Source organism: Mus caroli, chromosome 16, assembly GCF_900094665.2.
Source record: "Mus caroli chromosome 16, CAROLI_EIJ_v1.1, whole genome shotgun sequence".
Classification (NCBI taxonomy): Eukaryota; Metazoa; Chordata; class Mammalia; order Rodentia; family Muridae; genus Mus; species Mus caroli.
In genome coordinates this window covers 9,633,681-9,658,661 of record NC_034585.1, presented here as the reverse complement: position 1 = coordinate 9,658,661, position 24,981 = coordinate 9,633,681, and the positions used below count along the sequence as shown (strand labels likewise).

Below are 24,981 nucleotides of genomic sequence, written 5' to 3'. Positions count from 1 at the left end.
TATAGTGCTGGACAGCTGTGTTTTCCTCCACTAAAGTGTCTGTCTGTCTGTCTGTCTGTCTGTCGTCTATCTGAACCACTGGGTCATGGCATGCCAAGAAAGCACTTACTAAGTTACATATTCACAACCCTCTTTACCTTTCCTTTCGGGATAGTCTCACCAAGTTGCCCAGGTTGGCCCTAAACTTACTTTAGAGCCCAGTTACTTTTCATTTTTCCTTAGTGGCTGGAATTGCAGGTCTGTGTCATCAGGCTTGGCTAACTATATTTCTTCTTTAAAAACAAAACAAAACAAACAAAAAACATCATTCAAGTTTAGTGTGGTGGTTCACTTTTACCTTAGCACTCGGGAGGCTGCTGTAGGGAGATTTTGCCTTTGACGCTAGCTTGGGTTGTCTCAAAAACAAAACCAGTACAATTGGAACAAAAATCACTGGTCGGGTTTCTATGCTGTAAGGTGCACACAGGTAGGCACAGCTGCTGGTTTTGGGTACGTGTGTCGTAGAACCGCTGCCACTAAGATCACAAACCTTTTTGTTTTTTAATTTTATTTATTTATTTATTTATTTTTACCTATACTTGGTGTCTTTGCAGAGGTGGCCAATTTTTATCTTCAATCGGGAAACTTCTTGGTTTTGAGGGATTCGACTTCTCCTAAAAGCCCAGGGTTTAACGTGGGGTTTCCGGCAATCTTAAGAAATTCATACCACTTCCCCTAAATATATTTCTCCCTCAAGGGGGAAAATGCTCTCTGACCGACCAGATTCAGGACTTCTGGTCTGACTCAGGCTTGTCCCGGGGCGTACTGGGGCTCCGATAAGAAGCAGCGAGTATTCTCTCCGTTTGTTCATGAGTCATGCTGCAAGTCAGGAATCTTCCCCACCCCCCACCCCGCCCTCCCTGCTTTCCCAAGTCATGCTTAGGCAAGAACCAGCAGAGGCAGATACTCCCTATTCAAAGTCGCCATCCTTAGAGTCCAGTACCCCAACGCGCGACTCAATGGGGACCCCTACTGTCGAGACCCGGAAGGACAGAGTGGGCGCCGAGGTTTGCTTGGAGCACACCCCAAAGGCAGTGTCGGTTCCCGCCCACCCTCGCCGCAAAAGTACCTGCACATTTCTGTTCGCTTTGTTTTAGTCAGTGAAAATGCTGTGTTTCATCACGTCGTTTTCATACATATCATAGTCCTTTGCTCACAGTAACTCTCATTTGCCTTCTTGTTTTTCTCTTGTTTGCCTTCTTGCATTTCTCTCCTTTTCCCTGCCGCAGGTCTTCTTCCTCATCTACTGCCATGCCACATATATTTATAGTTTAATTAATTCTTATTTTTTAAAAAAGAAGTCCAGATTCCTCATATGAGACAAAAGGTAATATTTGTCTCAGGCCGGCTTCTTAAAAAAAAAAAATCCAAAAAACCCATGACTGTCTATAGTTCCACTCATCTCTCTGAACTGACCCAAGTCTTCTTGTCTAATGGGGCTGATGGCAGACCCTGGCTCTTGCTAATAGTGTTGCGATGACCGTGGGTGTGCAGTGACCTATTGGGTGCTGCTCCAGGCAGGAAGCCACAGAGCAGCAGCTGGATCCTCAGCACAGTCCCACACTCATTTGCCCCACCCTCATCCCATCTATTAGTGACAAGAATGTGGCCTGAGTCTCAAGTTTTCAGCCTCTGTCAGCACTGGAGCAATTAATCATACTCGCTTCTGGGATGAACCTTCCCCAAGCTATCAACCTCCCCTAAGGGAGAGCTTTAGGCTGTGAGCCAGAGGTTTTCAGGACTGTGAGGACTGAGAAGACCCAGCTTAAAAAAGCCCAAGCTGCAACTTCTTAACCAGTGCTTTTGGGGCCCTGATCCCAAATTTCCCTCCCACAGGTCCTGATGGGAGTTCGGGGATGCTTCACCTAGGATGAGTGTCACGGCCATGTCAACCTGAGATTCATCTGCTGTGTGGATGTGTGGAAGCACAGGGCTCTGTTTTGAGACCCAGTCACCATAGCAACCCAGCTGCCCCAGTTACAGTGCTCGCAGCACCACCAAAATAACAATCCTCTCCAAGCTGCTGAATGTCGACTTTCAGCTCCAGGTGACAATAACCAGCACACATTTTGATTTCATAAGTTTTTGGAAGGAGGTTTTAAGTAATAATAATAAGCATCGAAGCTGGGTTATGTATGTAAAGGGGCTCTAGGCTGATCCTTTGTTATCTCCCAACACCCACAGACCACAGAGCCAAACAGCAGTGCTGTTACAAAGCAGCAGGAAGAAGAAAGGAGCTCACTGTGATTTCCTGGGGCTTGACACTTCCCTCCCAGGTTAGGGGTAAACATGAGAACATAAATGATGGCAACCCAGACAGGTTTTCTGTAGGTGTGACAAGCTAGAAAAGCAAAATCCATCTTTAGTTTTTCCTCTTCCCAACCCCATTCTCAACACATTTATTCAGTGGTGTGTGTGTGTGTGTGTGTGTGTGTGCACGCGCACGTGTGTGTGCATGCCTGTGTGTGCTTGTATCATTGAGTTCAAGCCATGGTGTACATGTGGGGTTTAGAGAACAACTTGTAGGAGCTAGTTCTTCCCTTCTACCATGTGGGGCATGGTGACTGAACTCAGGCCATCAGACTTACCTGAAAGCATCCTTACCCACTGAACATCTCAGTGGTCCAGCATCTTCTTTCCTTTAGTCAGCTCTGCTCCGCCTTCATCTTGGTCACCTGCTAGCAAGACTACCTTCTCTCTGATGCTAGCTGACTCTTCCTGGCCTTCACCCTTTCCAGCTTCACAGCCTCCCAGGCTGTTCCCCCTGGATTCTCCGCACCTGTCACCCACAGTGACCTTCTCTGGTTGCAGTGTAAGCTGACCAGCACTCCCTGCTGATTAGGTACCACCACAGGTGCTAGCTGGTTCAGTTTCTCCACCTCCTCTAGATGGAGCCATTTTCTAAAGTTCTATTGCTCCTCAGAAGCCCTCAGCATTGCTTTAATGCCAGCATCCACGACATCTCCATAAATACACTGTCTCCTGTCTCTGACTTACAATCAAATAATTAATTTAGGACTATCTTTCCCCTGGGGGGAAAAAGACCCTTTCCAGACTTGTTTTAATTTTGTTAGATATTCTTATTATCTCTTGAGTCCAGGCTTAAAACTGGACATCACTTAGATTTAGTCTTTCCCTAAGCATTTTGCTGCACAGACTGCCCGTGTGTGTGTGTGTGTACACGTGTGTGTTTGTGTGCACGCACATGCCCATGTGGAGGTTACAGAGCAGGACGAAATCAGGTGTCTTCTCCTGTGCTCTCATTCTCAATGCCTTGAGGTGGCATCTGTCACTGAGCTTCACCTCTGTGCTGTATATTGCCTGGCTTCTTACGTGGGTACTTGGGATTTGAACTCAGGACATCTCTAGTAGCGCAAGCTTTCCTCCCCAGCGTGTGATGCTTCTTCAGTTTATGTCCTTTTTCATTTCTGAAGCCTCAATTCAGTTGTGACCCTCAATTCCCATTGCTGGGACTGTTTTTTTTTTTTTTTTTTTTTTTTGGTTTTTCGAGACAGGGTTTCTCTGTGTAGCCCTGGCTGTCCTGGCACTCACTTTGTAGACCAGGCTGGCCTCGAACTCAGAAATCCGCCTGCCTCTGCCTCCCGAGTGCTGGGATTAAAGGCGTGCGCCACCACGCCCGGCTGCTGGGACTGTTACAGTGATTCTGGACATGGCTTCAGTCCCACCTCCCACTCCTGCAGGGTAGCCAGAAAGCAGAAGGAAGAAGACCTTTGGAGTGGGTAACCTCTACATGTACTTCCATGGCTTTGATTTTTTAAAAAAATCTTGTAGACAAGGTTTAAGAGACCCTCAGAGAGAAAGAGAGGGGGAGGGGGAGGGGGAGGGGGAGGGGGAGAGGGAGGGAGAGAGATTTGGAACTCAGTAGCAGCTGGGGATGACCCCAAATTCCTGGTCCTCCTGCTTCTACCTCCCAGGTGCTAGGATTAGAGGCAAGAGCCATGATGCCCAATTTCAATAAAATAAAAAAATTAGGGGTGTTTTGTCTGCATGTATATCTGTATACCACATGCATGCCTGCTGCCACAGAGGAATAGACCCCTTGAAATTAGAGTTATAGATGATTGTGAGCCACCATACTGGGAATTGGACCCAAGCCCTCCTGAAGAACAGCCAGAACTCTTAACCACTGAGCCACTTCTCCAGGCCCTGCTCCCACCCTTGTAAGTCAGGATCGCTCTATGAAGACCAGGCTGGTTTCAAATTCACTCACTATTACGCATACTGGCCTGGAACCTGTGGTGTTCCTGCTTCAGCCTCCTGACTCCTGACTGAACAAAAAGAGGGAACAACCAAGCCCAGGAAACAGATCTCTCGATGGCACACTTCACTTAGTAAGAAGTAGCCCCTCCTGCTAACTCCTGAGCACCTTTGGCATGGCTCATCTTTGCAGTTCATGGCTCTTTGAACAGCATAGCTCAAGTCCCATCTGTTCATCTGCTAATTTGGTCCAATGGGCCAAGTGTGCACCCCGGCATCTGTACATCTGTCTGACAAAGTCCTAGCCATTTCCCAGCTTAGTTGCTCTGGGTTGGCTGGCCCCGCGTGGATGCCGTGGACGCCCCTGTGTGGGTGTAACTTCTTCCTCTGATCTCTGGAGCCCTTTCATCTCTCCTGTGGCCTTTTCTGCCTTTGAATTCTCTTTGCTGCAGGACTGAGTGAGGCTTATGACCTGGACTGTGACACATCAGAAACAGACTTGCCCTGTCACACTTCCCATGCTCTCTCCTCAGCAGCCGCTGCGTGCAACTCTGCCCAGAGGCAAAGCTGCACAGGGAGCCAATCCCTGACTAATCAAGAGCTACTCTCTCACTGACAGATTCTGGAGGCAAAATGACAGGAAAAGGATCGCAGTGTGACTTCGACAGGCTGCACCAACATTTCATTAGGCCTTGTTTACCATTTTAAAATATTAAGAAATTACATTTATTTATTTTGTGTTTGGGAGTCAGAAGACAGCTTCCAGGAATTGGTTACCTCCTTCTACCATGTGTTCTGGGCACTCACAGGTCATCAGGCTTGGTGGCAAGCAACTTGGCCTGTTGAGCGAGCTCCCTGGATCCTTTTTACCATTGTCTGGAAACCCAGGAAACTCCTTTTGTCTAACAGCAAGAATGGATTTTGTTTGGTCCCAGACCTCAGGAAGCTGTGTTCTCTAGTGGAACTAGAGGCCTGGAAACTTAGTTACAATTCTTCCTTGACACTCATGAATCTGTGGGAACTCTCCCCGGACTCATGCACTGAGCAAGCACTTAAAAGCATTTGAAAACAAACTATAGTTCTTAAAATTGGCACTGCTGGGGCTGCAGAGATGAATCAGTGATTGACAGCACTGCTCTTCCAACCAGAGCTTGGTTCCCAGCACCCCTGCCAGGCACCTCCAGGAGGCCAGGCGCCATCTTCTGATCTCCTTGGGCACTGCATTCACATGCACACACACACACACACAGAGTAACACAAATAAACCTTTTAAAATAAGCATTAACATGTAGTTTTAAATATAATAATGTCTTAGTACCAAATTATATTTCCAGAATACTGATGATCGTTCTCTGAGCACAGAAAGGATCATTTGAGAGAAGCAAGATCCAGAGGAGGAAAGATGGGTGAGGCACAAATACGAGCCAAGTGTGGTGATATATATGTGTAACAATGTTGTAATGAAATATTCTGTATGCTAACTAAAACATTAAAATGCTTATTTGTCATTCTAGGTTTATTTTATTATAAATTTATTATATAAATGCATATTTACTTTTTTTTCCATTTAGGAGAGATTTATTTGCTTTTAAATTACTTTTATATGTCTGGAACCACTGGGATAAAACAGAACAGTTGGCCATAGGTTCTTCTCTCCAGGGATTAACAACCTAGTGTCAAGGTAGAGCAGTAGTGGCAGAAGTGGGTGTGGTGATTCCAGCCTCAGATGGACTTGCCAGGCACAGCGACACCTGGGGGCTCACAACTTTACTCATTCCTGAGAGACTGAGGGAGGCAGCCGCCTACGAGACTCCATGCTGTTTTTGTTTTTGTTTTTTTCATTGTTTCTTTGAGATGCTCTCTTTTGACCTAACTGTGATTTATTATTATAAGCCAATGTCTAAATAAAACCTGAAATGTTATACCATAATTCAAAGTTATACTGTAATGTGTCCTGCCCATTCGGGCCATCTTTTCTAGGCCTGTTTCTCTGACAGTCATTTATGTTGATTTCAAGTGTATTCTTCCAGGGTGGTACGGTATCAACAATCCAGGTAATAGAGTAGACATCATATCCTTTTTCTTACTTTTTTTGTTGTTTGTGGAACATGATTTTAATATTTTCAACTGTTAATATTTAACAAACAGAATAATTGTTTTAAGATATATTTCATTGTTATGAAAGATCCTGAGAGAGTGAAAAATTATTTAAGCCCCTAGACCTGTGTCCAAAATAGACCTCATTAATGGCAGGGAGTAGAAAATTTTATGACCCATTGTTCCAGGATGTACTAATCACAAAGTAGAAGTTTAACTTGCCCCACTGCTCCGGGAAATGTTTGTACAGAATACTCTAACCATTCCTTATACCTGTTGTGCAAACTTGCTAGCTTGCCAAATTCTATAGCCCAATGCCAGGTGTTTGCGGTTTCTGCCTTTATAAACCCCTTACCCCTTGAGCTCGTCATCGACTCCTCTACCCCTGCGTGGGATACGAGTCGTCTCCAGTGCACTGGTCTTTCCAGAATAAACCTCTTGCAGTTTGCATCAAGACCGTTTCTTGTGAGTGATTTGGGGTGTCGCCTCTCCTGAGTCAGAATGTGGGGGAGTCCTCACACTGTGGGTCTTTCAGTTACATCTCCCTTTTCCTGATTTTATTAACTCGGATACTGTCTCTGTGCCCTCTGGTTAGTCTGGCTAAGGGTTTATCTATCTTGTTGATTTTCTCAAAGAAACAGCTCCTGGTTTGGTTGACTCCTTGTATAGTTCTTTTTGATTCTATTTGGTTGATTTCAGCCCTGAGTTTGATTATTTCCTTCTATCTACTCCTCTTGGGTGTATTTGCTTCTTTTTGTTCTAGAGCTTTCAGGTGTGCTGTCAAGCTGCTAGTGTGTGCTCTCTCCAGTTTCTTTTTGGAGGCACTTAGAGCTATGAGTTTTCCTCTCACCACTGCTTTTATTGTGTTCCATAAGTTTTGATATGTCTTCATTTTCATTAAATTCTAAAAAAGCTTTAATTTCTTTATTTCTTCCTTGACCAAGTTATTACTGAGTAGAGCATTGTTCAGCTTCCATGTGTATGTGTGCTTTGTATTGTTTTTGTTGGTATTTAGATGAGCCTCAGTCCACGGTGATCTGAGAGGATGCATGAGATTATCTCAATCTTCTTGTATCTGTTGAGGCTTGTTTTGAGACCAATTATATGGTCAGTTTTGGAGAAGGTACCGTGAGGAGCTGAGAAGAAGGTATATCCTTTTGTTTTAGGATAAAATGTTCTGTAGATAACTGTTAAATCCATTTGTTTCATAACTTCTGTTAGTTTCTCTGTGTCCCTGTTTATTTTGTTTCCATGATCTGTCTACTGATGAGAGTGGGGTGTTGAAGTCTCCCACTATTATTGTGTGAGGTTCAATGTATGCTTTGAACTTTAGTAAAGTTTTATGAATGTGGTTACCCTTGCATTTGGAGCTTAGATGTTTAGAATTGAGAGTTCATCTTGGTAGATTTTTCCTTTGACCAGTATGAAGTGTCCTTCCTTGTCCTTTTTGATAACTTTTGGTTGAAAGTTGATTTTATTCGATATTAGAATGGCTACTCCAGCTTGTTTCTTGGGACCATTTGCTTGGAAAATTGTTTTTCAGCCATTTACTCTGAGGTAGTGTCTGTCTTTGTCACTGAGGTGGGTTTCCTGTATGCAGCAAAATGTTGAGTCCTATTTATGTATCCAGTCTGTTAGTCTATGTCTTTTTTAGGGACTTGAGTCCATTGGTGTTAAGAGATATGAAGAAATAGTGATTATTGCTTGCTGTTATTTTTGTTGTTAGAGGTGGATTTATGTTTGTGTGGCTATCTTCTTTTGGGTTTGTTGAAAGATTACTTTCATGCTTTCTCTAGGGTGTAGTTTCCCTCCTTGTGTTGGCATTTGCCATCTATTATCCTTTTTAGGGCTGGATTTGAGGAAAGATATTGTGTAAATTTGGTTTTGTCATGGAATATCTTGGTTTCTCCGTCTACAGTAACTGAGAGTTTTTCTGGGTATAACAGCCTGGGCTGGCAATTGTGTTCTCTTAGGGTCTGTATTACATCTGCCCATAGATGTATGATCTTCTAGCCTTCATAGTCTCTGGTGAGAAGTCTTGTGTAATTCTGATAGGCCTGCCTTTATATGTTACTTGACCTTTTTCTCTTACTGCTTTTAATATTCTATCTTTATTTAGTGCATTTGGTATTTTGATTATTATGTAACTGGAGGAATTTCTTTTCTGGTAAAATCTATTTGGAGTTCTGTAGGCTTCTTGTATGTTCATGGGCATCTCTTTCTTTAGGTTAGGGAAGTTTTCTTCTATAATTTTGTTGAAGGTATTTACTGGCCCTTTAAGTTGGGAATCTTCACTCTCTTCTATACTTATTATCCTTAAGTTTGGTCTTCTCATTGTGTCCTGGATTTCCTGGATGTTTTGGGTTAGGAGCTTTTTGCATTTTCTTTGACTGTTGTGTCAATGTTTTCTATGGTATCTTTTGCACCTGAGATTCTCTCTTCTCTCTCTTGTATTCTGTTGGTGATGCTTGAATCTATGACTCCTGATCTCTTTCCTAAGTTTTCTAACTCCAGGGTTGTCTCCCTTTGTGATTTCTTTATTGTTTCTATTTCCATTTTTAGATCTTGGATGGTTTTGTTCATTTCCTTTGCCTGTTTGATTGTGTTTTCTGTAATTCTTTAAGGAATTTTTGTGTTTCCTCTTTAAGAGCTTCTACTTGTTTACCTGTGTTATCCTGTATCTAAGGGAGTTATGTCCTTCTTCAAGTCTTCTATCACCATCATGAGAAGTGATTTTATATCCGAATCTTGCTTTTCTGGTGTGATGGTGTATCCAGGACTTGCTATGGTGAGAGAACTGGGTTCTGATGATACCAAGCAACCTTGGTTTCTGTTTCTTATGTTCTTACACTTACCTCTTGATATCTGATTATCTCTAGTGCTACCTGTCCTCGCTGTATCTGACTGGAGCCTGTCCTTCCTGTGATCCTGTTTGTGTCAAAATTCCTCAGAGTCCAGCTGTCTCTGTGATCCTGTGATTCTGTGATCCTGAGATCCTGGTGTGACCAAGCTCCTGGGATCCTAGGATCCTGTGATCCTGAGCGTGTTAGAGCACCTGGGAGAGGAGCTGTTTCTGGGTGTCATGGGACTGGCTGCGGAGTTAGCACCCAAGGTCTGCTCAGGGCACCTCTGATCCTATGATCCTGAGTGTGTTAGAATGCCTGGGAGTGGAGCTTCCTTTGGGTGTTGTGGGGCTGGCTGAGTTTGTGCCCAAAGTCTGCTTAGGGCACTGGCTCAGACCAGAAGGAGCCTGTGCTACTGGTGGTGGGCAGAGTTCCTGGGTTTCTGGGTCTCGCTGGTTCCAGTTACTCCTGGTGTTGGGGCAGATGTTGTGTCCTCCTCACCTCTGATCCTATGATCCTGGTCGTGTTAGAGTGCCTGGGAGCAGAGCTTCCTCTGGGTGTTGTGGGACTGGCTTGTAGATTTACTTTTAATATATTTTTATTTATACTATTTACTATTATATGCTTATTTTATATATAAATAAATTTATATAAATATGTGTACTTATATAATAAACACAGTACAATACATATTTTATATAAATTCTACTTATACTTTATATAAATTCTATTTATACTTATGTATATATATGAAAGTATATATTTTAGTGTATATATATATATATATCCTATTAAAATGTATTTTTTTTGTTAAATTTTATGTGTATGGGTGATTCACCTGCATGTATGTCTGTGTACTATGTGTGTGTCTGGTGTAGAAAAGAGTGCCATTTCTCCTGGAAATGGAGTTGTAGATGGCTGAGCTAACATGTTAGTGTGGGGAATTGAACCTGGGTCCTCTAGAAGAGCAGCCAGTGCTCTGAACTACTGAGCCATCTTTGAAGCCCACATACTCTTATTTTTAATGAGGTGTAACTTTTCAATATATAATGCTGGAAGCAGGCTTTATCCTTGAGAGTCATGGGAGCTCGTTTGGCAATGCTGTGGAAAAGTAGTTTACAAAAGTCAAAACCATGATTCATAGTAAAGAAAAAATTAAGTTAAATATTTTTTTATAAAGTTATTTTTGTGTGTGTGTGTGTGTGTAACACCTATGGCAAGCAGGAGAACTGGCCCTGAGGTCATGAGAGCAGGAGGGTTAGCCCTCACCTGCCGCAGCACTCAGGAGAACACGTCCTGCACCTTGCCTGGACAGCACAGTGAAGTTAGCCCTGGATTTGGGAGTCACATGTGAGCTCAGGAGAGCCAGCCCTGCCTCTTGTCTGCTGTGAGGTGGTCCAGATGAGGAGAGATGCCTTCCACCCATCCCCTGGCCCTCTATGACAGGCAGAAGAACTGGCTCCTAGATCATGAGAATGGGATAAGTGGTCATGTCCCTCACTGGCTGCAGGTCCTGTATCTCACCTGAGCAGCACGGTAGGGCTGGCTCTGGTTGCCTGGGGGTGTCGGAGAGGTGGGGTGGGGGATAGGAGTGTGGGAGGTAGGGGATGGGACTTGCCGGTGAGTCAACCCTGGGGTGTGAGAGGAGGAGACCCCACCCCTTCTCTACCCCATCGATGAGTCTGCTGGAGTGCATGATAGACCTGGTCCTACAGGATCTCATGACACAGGGCAACAAGAGAATATCCGAGAGGATGCCCAGTGAGCTTCCAGTCTTGATAGCATAGCATAAGTCAGAGGCCTCGAATCAGACCATGCACAACCACAAGCAAAGAAGTGTGGACAAAAGGGCATACTGTGGGACATACTGTGACACACTATAGCTTCTCAGACTTCTTTTTCTCTGTTGTGGGGGAGGTTGCAAGGGTGGAGGGTGGGTATGAGAGGAGGGGGAGATGGGTGGGATTGGGGTGGATGATGTGAAATTCCCAAAGAGTAGATAAAAAGTTTAAAGAAACTGATGTATGTATGCATTCCATGTCCTTGCATGTAGAAGCCAAGGGAAGACACAATGGGTGCTTCCCCATTGCTTTCTTAGATTTTGGAGGCAGGGTCTTTCACTGGATCTGAAACTCAGCACTGCAGAGAGGGTGGCTCACGAGTGAGCTCGGGGACTCGCATCTCTGCTCAGCAGTGCCCAGCTGCTACTGGGGTGCTGGGGATGTGAACTCAGATCCTCTCACTGGGGCAGCAAATGATCCTGCTCACTGAAGCCACCTCTCCTGACCTGAGTAGCTCTGAGGTCTCGGCAGAACCAAACACAACCTATAAAACCACCCACCAACAGCAATGGAGTGATTCCTAAGGATACTCCACTACGCTTGGCACCTTGTCCAGTGGCCATCTTGGTCTGCTTCCTGTGGCGGCTGATGGGAGCAGGAGCTGAGACCCACAGCCAGCAATATGGTGAGAGTCTAAATTGGAGGTCTCTGATGGGTTCCTCCTCAGAGCTCAGAGAACCCCGTGGACTAGGGGGAGGGAAGACTGTAGGAATTGGAGCGGATGGAGAACCAAGGAGAACAGAGCCACTGAATCCAGGAAGCAGGGCTCACATGGCTCCTAAGAGACTGAAATGGCAAACATGGGTCTGTAAGGGTCTGCACCAGGCCTTCCATTTGTATGCTATGGCCATACATTAACTTACATTAACTCCTACAATGGGAGTGGGTGTGTCTGACTCTTTTGCCTGCTTTTGAGGTTCCACCTCCAGCCTGGATACGAGGGCTTTTACTGTGTCTAATTGTATCTTGTTTCATCATGTTTGGCTATCATCTCTTGGGAGGGAGGACTACTCTTTCTGAAGAGGAAACAGAGGGGAGTTTCTAAAGAGTGGATGGAGAGAATACTGTGGTAGGATGAGAAAAGAATCTATTTTCAATAAAAAGCTATTTACTTTTGTATTTATTAGTGTTTTGCCTAAATAAACATATGTACACTGTGTGTGTCTAGTACTTGAAGAGGTCTGGAGAGGGTATTTGGATCCTGTGGAACTGGAGTTTCAGATGGTTGTGAGCCACTACGTGGGTGCTGGAAACCAAACTGCGGCTGCAAGAGCAGCCAGTTCTCTTAACCGCTGAGCTATCTCTCTCTCCTGACCCAACACAGAGTCGTGGTTTTTTATGTAACTGAAGTAATAAGATTACCAGGAAGATGTGAAGACTGGCTAGAAATAAATCAAAGACTTGGAAATTTATGCAGAAGTAATTCGTCAACATACAGGGCTGGCTCAGAGGTGCCCAGCAACTCTTCCAGTTCCTGGGCAAGGACCAAGAGTACTCTTATCACTTGCTACGAGTGAATCCACGAGGGCTATACAGCTTAGGTTGGTCTTGAATTTCAGCATCCTCCTGCCTCAGTCCTGAGTGCTAGTGCAGAACACGGGCAAGCGCTGCCACAGTTAGAAAAATCTCTCTCTCTCTCTCTCTCTCTCTCTCTCTCTCTCTGTAGGTATAAAATCTGTCTTCCTAATCAACCAGCAGAAGGTGCCTAACCTTTCAAAGTCTGAGGCACCAGGCGGCTGGGCGGGGCTCTGAGCATTCTTCTGCCCTCTGCCCAATCTTGACTGGGAAACAAGCCTGTTTGCCTTTCCCTTAGGGTATTTGGAACTACAGACATGAAAATGGATACCCACATTATTTTCCCCACTCCCAAACAGTCCCTTCCACAGGAAGCCTCCCACACTCAGGCTTCATTACGGCCTCTGAAGTCAGACCATGAGACCCTGTGGGTTTCAAATCATGGTTTTATGAATAACAATCATAGGCTAACTACTTAAGCTCTCTGGCCATAGCTTTGTCACCACAAAGGTCTGCGGCACTGCTTGACTTTGTGCAGGGGATTAAATGGGAGAAGGCACGAGTGGTCTATGTGAAGAAATGGTTCAATAGTTTGCCAGTCTTTATTCAGAGGATACAATGCTGAAAAATAACTGGTCTCCTGGACGTTAGAAAGGGCTGTGCACGGACATTCAAAGCAGAGGCAGCCAACGGGACACCACTGTGGTGACCCAATTCAAAGTATAATTAAACTTGCTGAAGAAATAATAATAAATTCCTGGGCTATCAAAAGAACAATTTACCTCTTCCAACCTGTGAGTTAAAAGGAATAAAAATACAGGGGCTGACCCTTTGTTTGGATGCCCCAGACACCACATGCTTGCCATTTTCAACAAACTGGTATTTCCAAAGGACAACAGCTTTCCCCCCCAGCTTCTTTGGTTAAGGAGACGTCACAGCATGTTAGGAAGGAGCAGCCAAGGACATCCCATTGATGACACAGAGCATGTGTTACTGGAGCCAGGTAGAAGCAGCGACTCAGAGCAAACCTGTGCACTGGTGCGTGGCTGGCAAAAATCACCCTCTGACCGTGCACTGACATTTTTACTTTGCCCAGGAAGCTGAGGAAGATGCTAAATAACCCCCCCCCCCATTATGAGTAAATATATTTCAGTTTTCTCTCCCTTTTACCAAGTCTTGGCTTATGGAACCATAAATTAAAACAACAAAAATAAAATAGTACTCCAACAGCCCAATGGTACAGACTACCAAGTCCTGCTGAAAAGGATGGACAACTGTGTGCCATAGCTCAGAACCAGACAGGAAATAGCATCAGAATGAGGGCAACATAGCCAAGGAAAGTGACAATTTTTGCCAAAGCCTGGCTGTACTGTCATCTTTTTCTTAAAATCCTTTTGAGGAGACATTTTAAAGTCAAGCAAAACTAATGGAGAATTTCCCTCAACAGGTTCTCCAAGGCAGTGTGACAGCAAATCCACCGGAGAAGCAAACGAAGTCCGGAACAGAGCCTCCCTCCTCACGAAGTCCCTGCATCTCAACAACGCAGACCTGGTGAGGGCTGGATGAGAGCATTTCCCGTCCCCTGTCAACTGGGGATTACACCACAGGGCTCCCAAACAGCTGTAGGCCTACAGTCCAGTGAGCACTCACCAAAGAGAGTCAGGACTACTGAGGACAGGGCTGATGGCCACCACATTTTTTTTTTTAAGATTTATTTATTTATGTAAATAAATATGTAAATACACTGTAGCTGTCTTCAGAGACTCCAGAGAGGGCATCAGATTTCATTACGGGTGGTTGTGAGCCACCATGTGGTTGCTGGGATTTGAACTCAGGACCTTCAGAAGAACAGTCAGCGCTCTTAACCACTGAGCCATCTTGCCAGCCCCACATTTGTTTTTAAGACAGGTATTACTACATAGCCCTGGCTAAGTTGGAACTCACTATATAGAGCAGACTAGCCTTAAAGTCACAGAGATCTACCCGCTTCTGTCTCCCTAGAGCTGGGATTAGTTAGGGCTGTGGGCTACCAGGTTTGCCTTGATGGCTACTATTAAGTAGGCTCGCCTCAAATAGTTCTAAGAACACCAAGAGAGGTGCTTAAGCAAGGATAGTTTCTTTTTTAATTTTTTCTTGAGACAGGGTTTCTCTGTGTATCCCTGGCTGTCCTGGAACTCACTNTGTAGACCAGGCTGGCCTTGAACTCAGAAATCCACCTGCCTCTGCCTCCCAAGTGCTGGGATTAAAGGCATGCGCCACCACTGCCCGAATCAAGGATCGTTTCTTATCAAGGCTCTATGTAAGCAGCTCGGAACCACAGTGCTGACCTAGCTTTTAAAAGCTACCTAGGAACTCATCAGTATCTATAATTTTGAACAACAACAACAACAACAACAACATCAAAGGTAGCAAAATGCTGCTGGGAAACAAAGTCAGATTCTAAAAATGTGTAAAAAAAAAGTATCAGAAAACCAAACACCATGTATTTCTTTTGAATCCTTACGAGTTCTCTGAACTGATTTGCCCATTTATCCACAATCCAATACCTTATAAGAAGGAGAGAAACCTACATCTAGAAAGCACCTGGCCCACCTTTGCTCACATCCAGTCCTCACCCAGGAAAGGAGAAGCAGTCAGGACATGACCACGGGCAGGGCAGAGATGCCCTGTGTGCTTCTGGTATGGCACTGGCATCTAAAACCAGTGAAGTGGGGGACTCTTAGACTTGTCATTTGGGCTTAGAGTAGGAATTTGGAGCTCAAACACTGAGAAACCAAGAATTCTGAGGAGCCCTTTATTACCTCATCCAATCTTGTCCGTAAGCAATTAATTCTGTGAAAAACACAACCGAGTCACAGTACATGTTACATATACCTGGTGACTAGGAGGCTAGAGGGCTAGTTTGTCTCTGTGTGGGTGGGGAAGAAGCAACAGCAGTCCTGCCTCAGGCCCACCAAGCCCTGTGCAGCCAGTGTTAGGACCGTGGTGCAGTGCTTTTACCAGCCTGAAAAGTAAACATAGTTTGTGCTTACTTCAAGGGGCAAGATCTCACCACACCTTATTGAAAATGGATCAGTGCAGGCCTGGCCCAGACAGAGCACAGAGGGGCGAGAGCCAGCAAGGGAAGACAGGCACACACCTCAGTACAGAGCCCCAGGGGAAGTTCTGGCTCTGGACCAATGCCCCGGGGGACAGAACGCCCTGGAAAAGAATGAATTGCTATGCAAATGATCAATAAATAGCTATGTGAGAGCAGTCACTTTCTCACTCTGCCTTTGGAGACCAAGTCTGCATAGGCAGTGTGCAGGAAGTCGTGCAGCTGCTTGGCATTTCCCGAGTGCCCCAGGATGGTTGTGAGCCGCTCCAGGGACAGGGTGGCCAGCTCTGCGATGTTCTTCACTTGGTTCATCAGGGAGCGACAGTTCTTGGCGTTGACCCCGGGCATCTTCAGCACAAAGTCTTGGGGGCCGGGGTTATATCTGTCCGACTCAGGCAGCGTCTCTGAGTCTGCGGTGATGGCTATGGCTGTGGCCGCATCAGGCTGTGGCTTGTTCTGCTTCAGCTCCTCAAACAGCTCGGCTGTGGCGTGGGGCGAGGGGCACCAGAGCAGCCGCAAACGCGGGAAGTGCAAGGTGAGGAGTGTAAGCTTGGAGCTCACGTCGTTGCTGCTCATCTCTTGGAAGAAGGCACCTCGTGGCGCCAGGGAGAAGGGCTTGCTCGGGTCAAACTCAATGAGCAGCACAGGCCTCCGGTAGTAGCGCGACATGGCTAGGCACTGGCTGTACAGGCGGCCACTGTGCAGCGAGCCAATGAGGTCGCTCACACTTTTGCGCTCCACACACAGCTCAGGTGTCAGGATGTAATCACCCACCTCCAGAGTCACTGGCTCTATGTCAATACCCCGCCGATGGATCAGAGATGGGAGCTCACTCCGAAACTCACGCATGTCCACCACGATGCTGGACTGGGTGCCATTCTGCTCCTGGCCACCTATGAAAAGGGGAATTTAGGTCGGGTCACAGGGAAGAAAGAGTACTTAGAGACGCTTTGTATAGGTTTAAATGTCTCTGATGAATAGCTCGGATGAATAGCTATAATACTTTCTACCATTCTAAAAATAGAATTTATAGAGAAAGCAGAGGTAGTTTCCCCCAAATTAAATGGAGTCAATAGGAAAGTTACAACTTACAATGGCACACAAACACCTTCTCTCTGATTCCTCTCTTCCCCCTTATGAAGAGTATGTTTGTATGTGCTGGGCCTTATATGCAATAAGGCCCTATGTGCAATAAAGGCCAAGAAGACTGCCTTCTGAGCTGCTGCCATTAACTTTTGGGTCTAGAGATGGGAAAGGGAAGACGCTGGGAGCAGCTTCTTACACACTGGTGTGCATACCTGGGGCTATGCTAGCAAGCAGATTCTGAACACGGCAGATGTAGGATCAAAGGCTCAAAAACTGCATTTTCAACAAACTCCAGGGATGTTAATGCTGTTGCTTTAAGAACAATCTCATTTGGGTATGTGTGCTACCTGCGTGTATATGTGTGAGCATGTGTATGTGAGTTTGTGTGTGTGGCATGTGTGTATGTGTGTAGCTACATTGAGCCCGTATGTGGAGGCCAGGGGAAGGTCGTGAGGTCAGTCACAGCTGAATGGACTGCTGGGAGGGAGGGCCATCAGAGGAGGCAGACCACTGGGGCAGGCCACCGAGAGGTGTCCTGCACAGACCCTGACATTTGTCTGTTTGCTGCCACAAATCAACCGCTTTCATGCCCACAACCTTCCCCTACAGTGTTCTGACCCATCACAGGCCTGGGAGCAACAAGGCTGGCTGGGTATGGACTGAGACCTTTAGAGATAGGTCCAATTACCCCCTGCCTTAAGTTGTTTCATGAGCCATAGAGAACTGACAAAGTGACCTGAAAAGGGTGAGGCAGCAGGGTCAGAGAAGACACCAGCATGGCTGTGAGGTAGAGGAAGGGCCTCGAGCCAGGAATGCAGGTAGACTCTAGGCACTGGAAAAACCAGGAGATGACTCATCTACAGACCTGCCAGGAAGAAAACAGCCCTGAAGCTAGTGAGTGACGGCCAATGGGATTCTGTTTAGCCTGCAGACTCATGAGGTCAGTGTGTGCTTCTCAAGCCACCAAGTTCGTGCAATGCTTTACAGTACAACAGGAAACTCAGGCTTCCCAAGGGCAGAGCTCTAGGATGTGCTTTGGATGTGGTACCTACAGCATGACCTCACCTCCTTCACCCTGCCTTACAGGCTACAGTTCCTCCCAAAAGCTTACCAGGCAAGGCAGAGTTAAGTATCTGCTTCAAAAAGGATCCAGATATTCTGAAGCAGTGCTCCCTAGAGCATGTGGCCCGAGGACCTTCTCTACCACGTGCCTTTGGGATGTGACCCCAGTTCCCAGGCACAGAAGCAGAATCTCTACATTAGAGGCCAGCACAGTCGCGGCTGTAATGAGCATCTCAAGCCACACATCACAGCACATGGGTGGAGACCAGAGAACAATTCTCAGGGTGGCTTTTCTCTTGCTACCTCGAGGGATGGGCCACGGAACTCAGATTTTCAGGCCTTCATGCAAGTGAGTCTAATCTCTGAGCCATTTCTCTAGTCCCTGACAAATACCGATAAAACAAGGGAAGGAAGGAAGGAGGGAAGGAAGGAAGGAAGGAGGGAGGGAGGGAAGGAAGGAGGGAAGGAAGGAAGGAGGCAGGGAAGGGAGGAAGGAAGGAGGGAAGGAAGGAACGAGGGAAGTCAGTCAGTCAGTCAGTCCTTAAGTCTCAGGGTTTCAGTGCATGAGCAGCTAGTTCTGTTGTTTCTGAACCTGTGGCAGGCAGAACATGGAAGCTTGAACTCATCGGCCCAGTGGTCTGAATGGACCCAATGTCAGCAGAGGTTAAATCCTCTTTGACCCTACTGCTTCTCTCAGGCTGCTTGGCTGATGGCAGCCTGCATGGAGGTGGAAGTCCTTGTGAATAAGTATGCTGCACTTGGGAGTCCAGCAGACCTTGGTGGCATGCCAAACACCCAGAACTGGAGAGATACCAAGAAGCAGAAAATGCTCTGAAGCTGGGAGGGTGCATCCTTAATTAAGGAGTCCTAGTAATGTGCGACCCTGAGACTACAGGCAGAGGGACTTGGGGATTGTCCTTCAGCTATTGTGTGAGCCAACTGGCTTCCTTGGGCACAGAGCCCAGGCAGCATTCTGAAGGCTTCACTGGTAGAGTTCATCTGCTGCCTCCCCAAATCATTTTCTTCTCATTAAAAAAATCATTTATTATTATTTTAATTATGTGTATGTGTGTGTGTGTACCTGCATGGGTTTCTATGCAGCACAGGAGTGCATGTCCCTGGAGAGGCCACAGGATGGTGCTAAAGTCACAGGTAGTTATGAGCTGCCTGATGTAGGTGCTGAACTGAAAACTCAAGTTCTCTGCAAGAACAGCCTTGCAATCTCCCTTGCCTGATTCATGGTTTTAAGAGTTTATGTAGCTGGGCGGTGGTGGCGCACGCCTTTAATTCCAGCACTCGGGAGACAGAGGCAGGCGGATTTCTGAGTTCGAGGACAGCCTGGTCTACAAAGTGAGTTCCAGGACAACCAGGGTTATACAGAAAAACCCTGTCTTGAAAAACAAGAAAACAAAACAAACAAACAAACAAAAAAAGAGTTTATGTAAAAATCTCAGCTTTGTGGCTCTGGTTCCTCAGAAGGCAGACATGGCCGGGCGGTGGTGGAGCACGCCTTTAATCCCAGCACTTGGGAGGCAGAGGCAGGCGGATTTCTGAGTTCGAGGCCAGCCTGGTCTACAAAGTGAGTTCCAGGACAGCCAGGGCTATACAGAGAAACCCTGTCTCGAAAAACAAAAAAACAAAACAAAAAAAACCCCAGAAGGCAGACATGGTTCAGGGTAGGGCTTACCGGCTTTCCGAGTGTCCGTGGGAGCATCCAGGGCTGCTGAGCCTCTTGCTAGGTCCAGGTTGGTCTCATCTCTGCCTTCCCGTTCTTCGGGGACAACCATGCTAGCTTTTTCCCTGGGGAACAAATACCATAAGCACCATTTGAGTGATCTCAACGTTCTAGATTAATCTTTTGAAAAATCTAATCTCTAAGACAATCTACATGCTGGCAGTAGGGGTGCACACCTGTAATCCAAGACTCAAGAGGCTGAGGCAGGAGGATTGTCTCTGATATATGACTGGAGGGTAAGGCGAATGCAAGAGATACATTAGAAAGAAACAACCAGTAGGACTGGCCGGAGGAGCGCAACAGACCGCTGGCCTCCTTCCCCACCCTCTAGAGTTGCTATTAAGAAGCTCTTTTAGTGTCTGTCATGTGGCTGAGCCTGCCCCACTCGGCTGTAAGGCTAAGGCACTGTCAACACTGGAAAACAAATTAAATCATTGAAAGTCAGATATTTTTCAGGTCCCAGGGAGGGAGAGTTTAGTCAGTGATTAAGAAAAAGACAAAGAAAATGCAGGCACGATGGTCCCCTCCCCGTCCACGTGGGAGGCCCCATCATTCACCTTTAGTTTCAAAGGAGAATCAAGGTCAATACAAGAATAAAGTTTACGTCAGGGTTTACAACAATCAGTATCTGGGGACTGATCTGGGGACAGCAGTCACTCCTGGAGTGTTCCCTGCTCTGGGTTAAGGGATCAGGATATAAATGTGATCACTGGGCTGGCGAGATGGCTAAGTGGTCCAGGTGCTTGCCACTAAGCCTGACTACCCAAATCCAAGCTCCAGAACCCACTTGGTGGAAGGAGAACTGACCCCTGCAAGCTGTCTTCCGATCTCCACACAGTATATATGCATACATGCATGAATATACACAAACAACGTAACAAATATGATCATGCAATCCTCCTAGTCTTCAGAGTGACCCAGTATCGCATAGACATATGTTAGGAGGACTGTTCCCGGAGTACAGCGAGCGTGGTGGTTCCTGCTTAAAACCAGGGAGCGTGTGATGATTACCTCAAGAGGCTTAAGTCCTAAGAGTTTAATCTATGCCTGGGGCCAGAGCATGGAGAGCTGGACCGTTCTCTCTTGAGGCTTGCAGCAGAGCTGAGGAAAGCCACCATGAACAAACCCACAGAACTGAGAACCTCAGCAGACTGGGGCTAGGTTAGACCAAGGAGCTGTGAGAGGGATGTGTCCCCACCAGGTCTGAGATGCTCCAAAGCACAGCTCCCTTTCACACTGTGGACAACAGAATGGCTTTCATACAATCCTCTAGGCCAGGGCCAAGGGCTCTGGGAGCACACCCTTGCCTGGCATTGACCCCAGCAGCAACTCCCGGTCACACCCAATGTACCCAAGAGGACAAAGGCAAACTATCAAGAACACAGCCAGCAAATCCTCAATATTATTTTCTAAAATGTTTGTGTTTTCTATCTACCACTTTCACAAATTAAGCTACAGATCACATGGGAGTGTGTGTGTGTGGGGGGGGGGGGGCTTCCAGATGAATGTGCTGCCTGTGGGTGGATATAGCACAGACAGGAGCAAAGATCTAGTTCTTATTGGCAGTGTGACCTGGAATAAGTCATTTGGTGGCTCCCTGCCTCAATTTGTTTTCCTATCTATAAAATGGGGATAATGCCAATAAATCTATCTGAAAAGACTGACTACGATATGCATGCAACGCACTGGGTGGGCTCTTGGCATCCCGCACCTGCTATGGTGTACCAGGGTCACACGGGACACCAAAGGTCTGCTTTCAAATGAGGCTGGTGCTGTTTCCACTTCTGAGAAAATTCACAGCCCAGAAAGGAACTGCAGACCATAAAGAAAGCAAGTCTTGCTGAGCAGCACCCGGGAGCTTAGTAGGCATCACCATGCCAACAGTACCCGTTCCTTGTCCACAGCAGGCACGGATGTTGCTTTCACATATCACTGATTTCCTTCTTATTATTGTGTAGCCCAGGCTTGCCTGGAGTGCTAGGATGGTCTATGATATGTGGATGGCTCTAATGATGATGTGAGGTGGGAGGGAGGAGCTCAGGTGTGGCATCCAGGTAAGTCCTCTTCTGCAATGCAAGTTTCTTACAGCGAAGCCAAACGATCTTGACTCTTCCCTGTTCACCAGGCAGCACCTTGCCCTTACTCTCCAGCAACTAAGTTTGTTCCCTTTACTTGTCTGCAGTCTACTCTCTCTGAAGCAGCTAAGCAGCCCTCATTTGCTGCCTGTCTGCCTGATTCATTGCTCTCTGGTTAGTTTAAATAGCAGCCCAGTGTTGCTCTTATAACATCTCCCATGGAGGTCTTGGCAAGAGTCTGCTCTCTTAGTGTCACAGTAAACTTTCTCCCAAGTTCAGGCGAGGTGCAGATGCCCTACTGGCAATGCACCACATGTGTAGCTTTGTGTTTTTAAAAACAAACACCACTACCCAATCTTCTGGGAGAGTGAGTGTCCTAAGGCTCTACATAGTGCGAGCACTCGGCTGCTGTGCAAGCAGAAGACTATTTATAAGTAGGCCCTGAGTTTTAGGTGAAATACCATTAAAGTGGATGTGTGTTTTCTCATGGGTTGGGAACTGACCCGGGACACATGGATGCTACATGGGTCCTCTACCCTGATGATGGCTCTGCCTCTGATGACCAGTCATTTGTATAAGCCAGTAGTTGTATGGAGGTGCACAGCACATTACCACAATTGACTCCAAACATCTTTTTCTCAATTAGGCTCCTTGATGAACCAGGGGAGAGGCAGCAGCTCAAAGATCCAAGTCTGGAGCATGAAGGCATCCTCTAGGGCATTCTAGCCTCATAGCCTATCATCTCCCTGGTGACAACAAGGTACCAAAGAAGAGACAACTGAATAGAGAAGAGTGCAGGTGCTGAAGCTTGGCAAAATTCCAAGAAAGGCCTGCCTGCTTACAGCTGGGCCAAAGCTAGGTCCCAAGCACTGAGCTCTGGGGCACCCTTAGTTCGAGGGTGTGTTGTACCTCAGGCCTGGGGTCACGGGGACAAGTGTTTGATCATTGTATACTCCCTGTGATTGCTGCTGAGTGCTTGCTTTTGCTCTGGCATGCTGTAGCTGGAGAGACAAAGTCGGTCACATGGGTGCTGTGCCTATGAGACCAAGCCTCAGTGAAGACTGTGGACACTAAGGCTGCACGGGCGTCCCTGCTGCCACTTCTGCATGTGCTGCGGCCTGTAGCTGCAGGTGGGCTTGAGTGCACCTCCATGGTTCAGACAACTTCACTCCTGCTTGGCTCCTGCACTTCACTCTGTGACTTTCCCTGCTGATGCTTAGCTGTGTCCTTTTGCTGGGACAACCTAATTATGACTCCTTCCAAGCAGATCTCTTGACCTTGGTGACCCTGACACAGGAAAACCAATGACCTAATAAGGACACGTAAGCTCTAGGTGTTTATTTGTAATGTGATGACAATTACTGTGATCAAAGCAAAGTCAGAGACAGAATCTTTTTAGGGCAGTAAGAGCTGCGGGAGGTGCTAGCCCACCCGAAGGTGCTGAGTCTCTGACTCGTCTCCTAAGTGTTTCTCAAATCTGCCCCTTTCTCTTCCTTAGCCTATCTTTGCTGCCAGCTTCCTCTCAGCAGACAAGTGCATCCCTGTCTCCTTTCATAGACAGCTTTACCAGAGTAAGTGCAGCATGCCACCTGCAACATGCAGTGCTGCCACAGAGTCCCCAGGCTCTGAGCTTTTGAACCTCTGATCAATGTGACCCTGTCCTCACAGTATTTACATGTACCAGATGCTCAGTAAGTAATGTCACCGCTGGACACTCAGAGGGCAGGGGCTCTGAGAACTGTAAATAAGAGGTCATTTGTGTAATAAGACATTACTTTTGAAATCACTTTTAAACACACACACACACACCCACACACACACACCCACACACACCCACACACACGAAACAATTCCATATGCACTTGTGTAGGCTAAGTGGACTGAGTAACAAAGCTACCTGTCTAGCAGCTTCAAGGAAACGCCCCTATTCTAGAAGACGTAAAGGGAAGGGTGACATCCCAGTGGACTGAACTATAAATACCCATTGCTAGAAATGTCTGCGCTAGATTAACCTGGGTAGACAGATGCTGAATTCCCATAGCCAACTCCGTAGGATGCTGTCCACTCTGGGATCCTGTCTAGCTCCACGCCAGGCTTTACTGCCCATGTCTAAGGCATGAGAAGCCCGTTAGGAAGTCGTAGCTATTGCTCTTTGGCCTGGGCTTTCTTTGCCTCAGCTCTAGGATGCCCTCAGATCATCAGCCCACTACAATTTTTTGGTATGACCTGGTGAGTCATCTGATCTCCCAGATGCTTAGGGATAAGAGAGTTGCCAGCCAGTTTGTGACTGTCCCACAAACAGCTCCTTCTGTTAAACTGGAAACCACCAGGATTGGGAACATGGCCTCCATACTCAAAAACAGATACACATGTTCAGAAGGACAGCACACACTTAGTTACAGCGGTCAGAACGGAGGTAGGGTAGGGGTTAGAAGTCCTTCCCAGACATAATAGAGTGGCAGCCCACCTGCAAACCGCGGATTTCTGAGTTCGAGGCCAGCCTGGTCTACAAAGTGAGTTCCAGGACAGCCAGGGCTACACAGAGAAACCCTGTCTCCAAAAAAAAAAAAAAAAAAGAAAAGAAAAGAAGGATGCTGGAGAGCATCCTTCCTAGAACAGTGTTTTGTGGCATGTCTGATGCTGACCATCAAAAACAGTTTCCCTTACACATTTCTGATATGAAAAAGCTGAAATTCAAAATGCTACGAACTGTAAAGTGTTTGGCTGGCCAACACAACGGCACAACTGGAAATCCCATGTCCAACCCTGTGCAGGTGGCACTTACCCAGCTTGCTGCCTCCAATGACCTTAAGGCCACATCACTAATACATATATTACCTATATGGAAATATCTCAACATTTGAAACACTTCTGGTTTCAAGTATTTCAGTAAGAGATACAACTTGTATTCTACTCATTAAACCCACAGTGAGTAACTGCACGGGTAAGAGAGAAGGAAGAGGAGGGGAATATGCAGCAGGCAGACATTGGGCACCAGGCATCTCCCAACTCATGACCCCACCCACTTCTTTGGGAGCCGTTTAATATTCCTACCAGAGTAGGACCCAGAAGGACAGGCCACCCACCTCACCTTATGAGCTTTTCAAAGGCTTCCTTTTCTTTCCGCAGAGCAGTCAGGTAGCGCTGCTCTTCCGTGGAGCCTCCGTATATAAGAAAGTAAACCCTGTGGGTTAAGACAGAACTCTTTTAAGCTGCAAAGATGTAATCTTAGTCCCTGTAAGGTACAGCACAGTGGAGCATCTAGAGCAGCAGCCCTGGAGGCTCAAGTCACAGACACCAAGGAAGAGCAAGCCTCTCCGGCCCCATTGCACAGCCTTTCCTGCCCTCCACCCCGCAGAGGTCTGTCTGGGTT

At 46.6% G+C, this 24,981-nt stretch overlaps 1 protein-coding gene across 1 annotated transcript in view; it reads right to left on the bottom strand.

The window, feature by feature from the left end:
* Nucleotides 1-15,333: 15,333 nt before the first annotated feature.
* The window catches only part of Ercc4 (ERCC excision repair 4, endonuclease catalytic subunit), a 32,764-nt gene continuing 23,116 nt past the window's right edge, over nt 15,334-24,981 (bottom strand). Inside the window, exons 9-11 of the mRNA XM_021184804.2 lie at nt 24,700-24,792; nt 19,486-19,598; nt 15,334-16,543 (exon numbers count right to left, since the gene is read on the bottom strand). Coding sequence (XP_021040463.1) covers nt 15,810-16,543; nt 19,486-19,598; nt 24,700-24,792 — 940 coding nt within the window. The 3' untranslated portion in view covers nt 15,334-15,809. The remainder of the gene's footprint in view (nt 16,544-19,485; nt 19,599-24,699; nt 24,793-24,981) is intronic.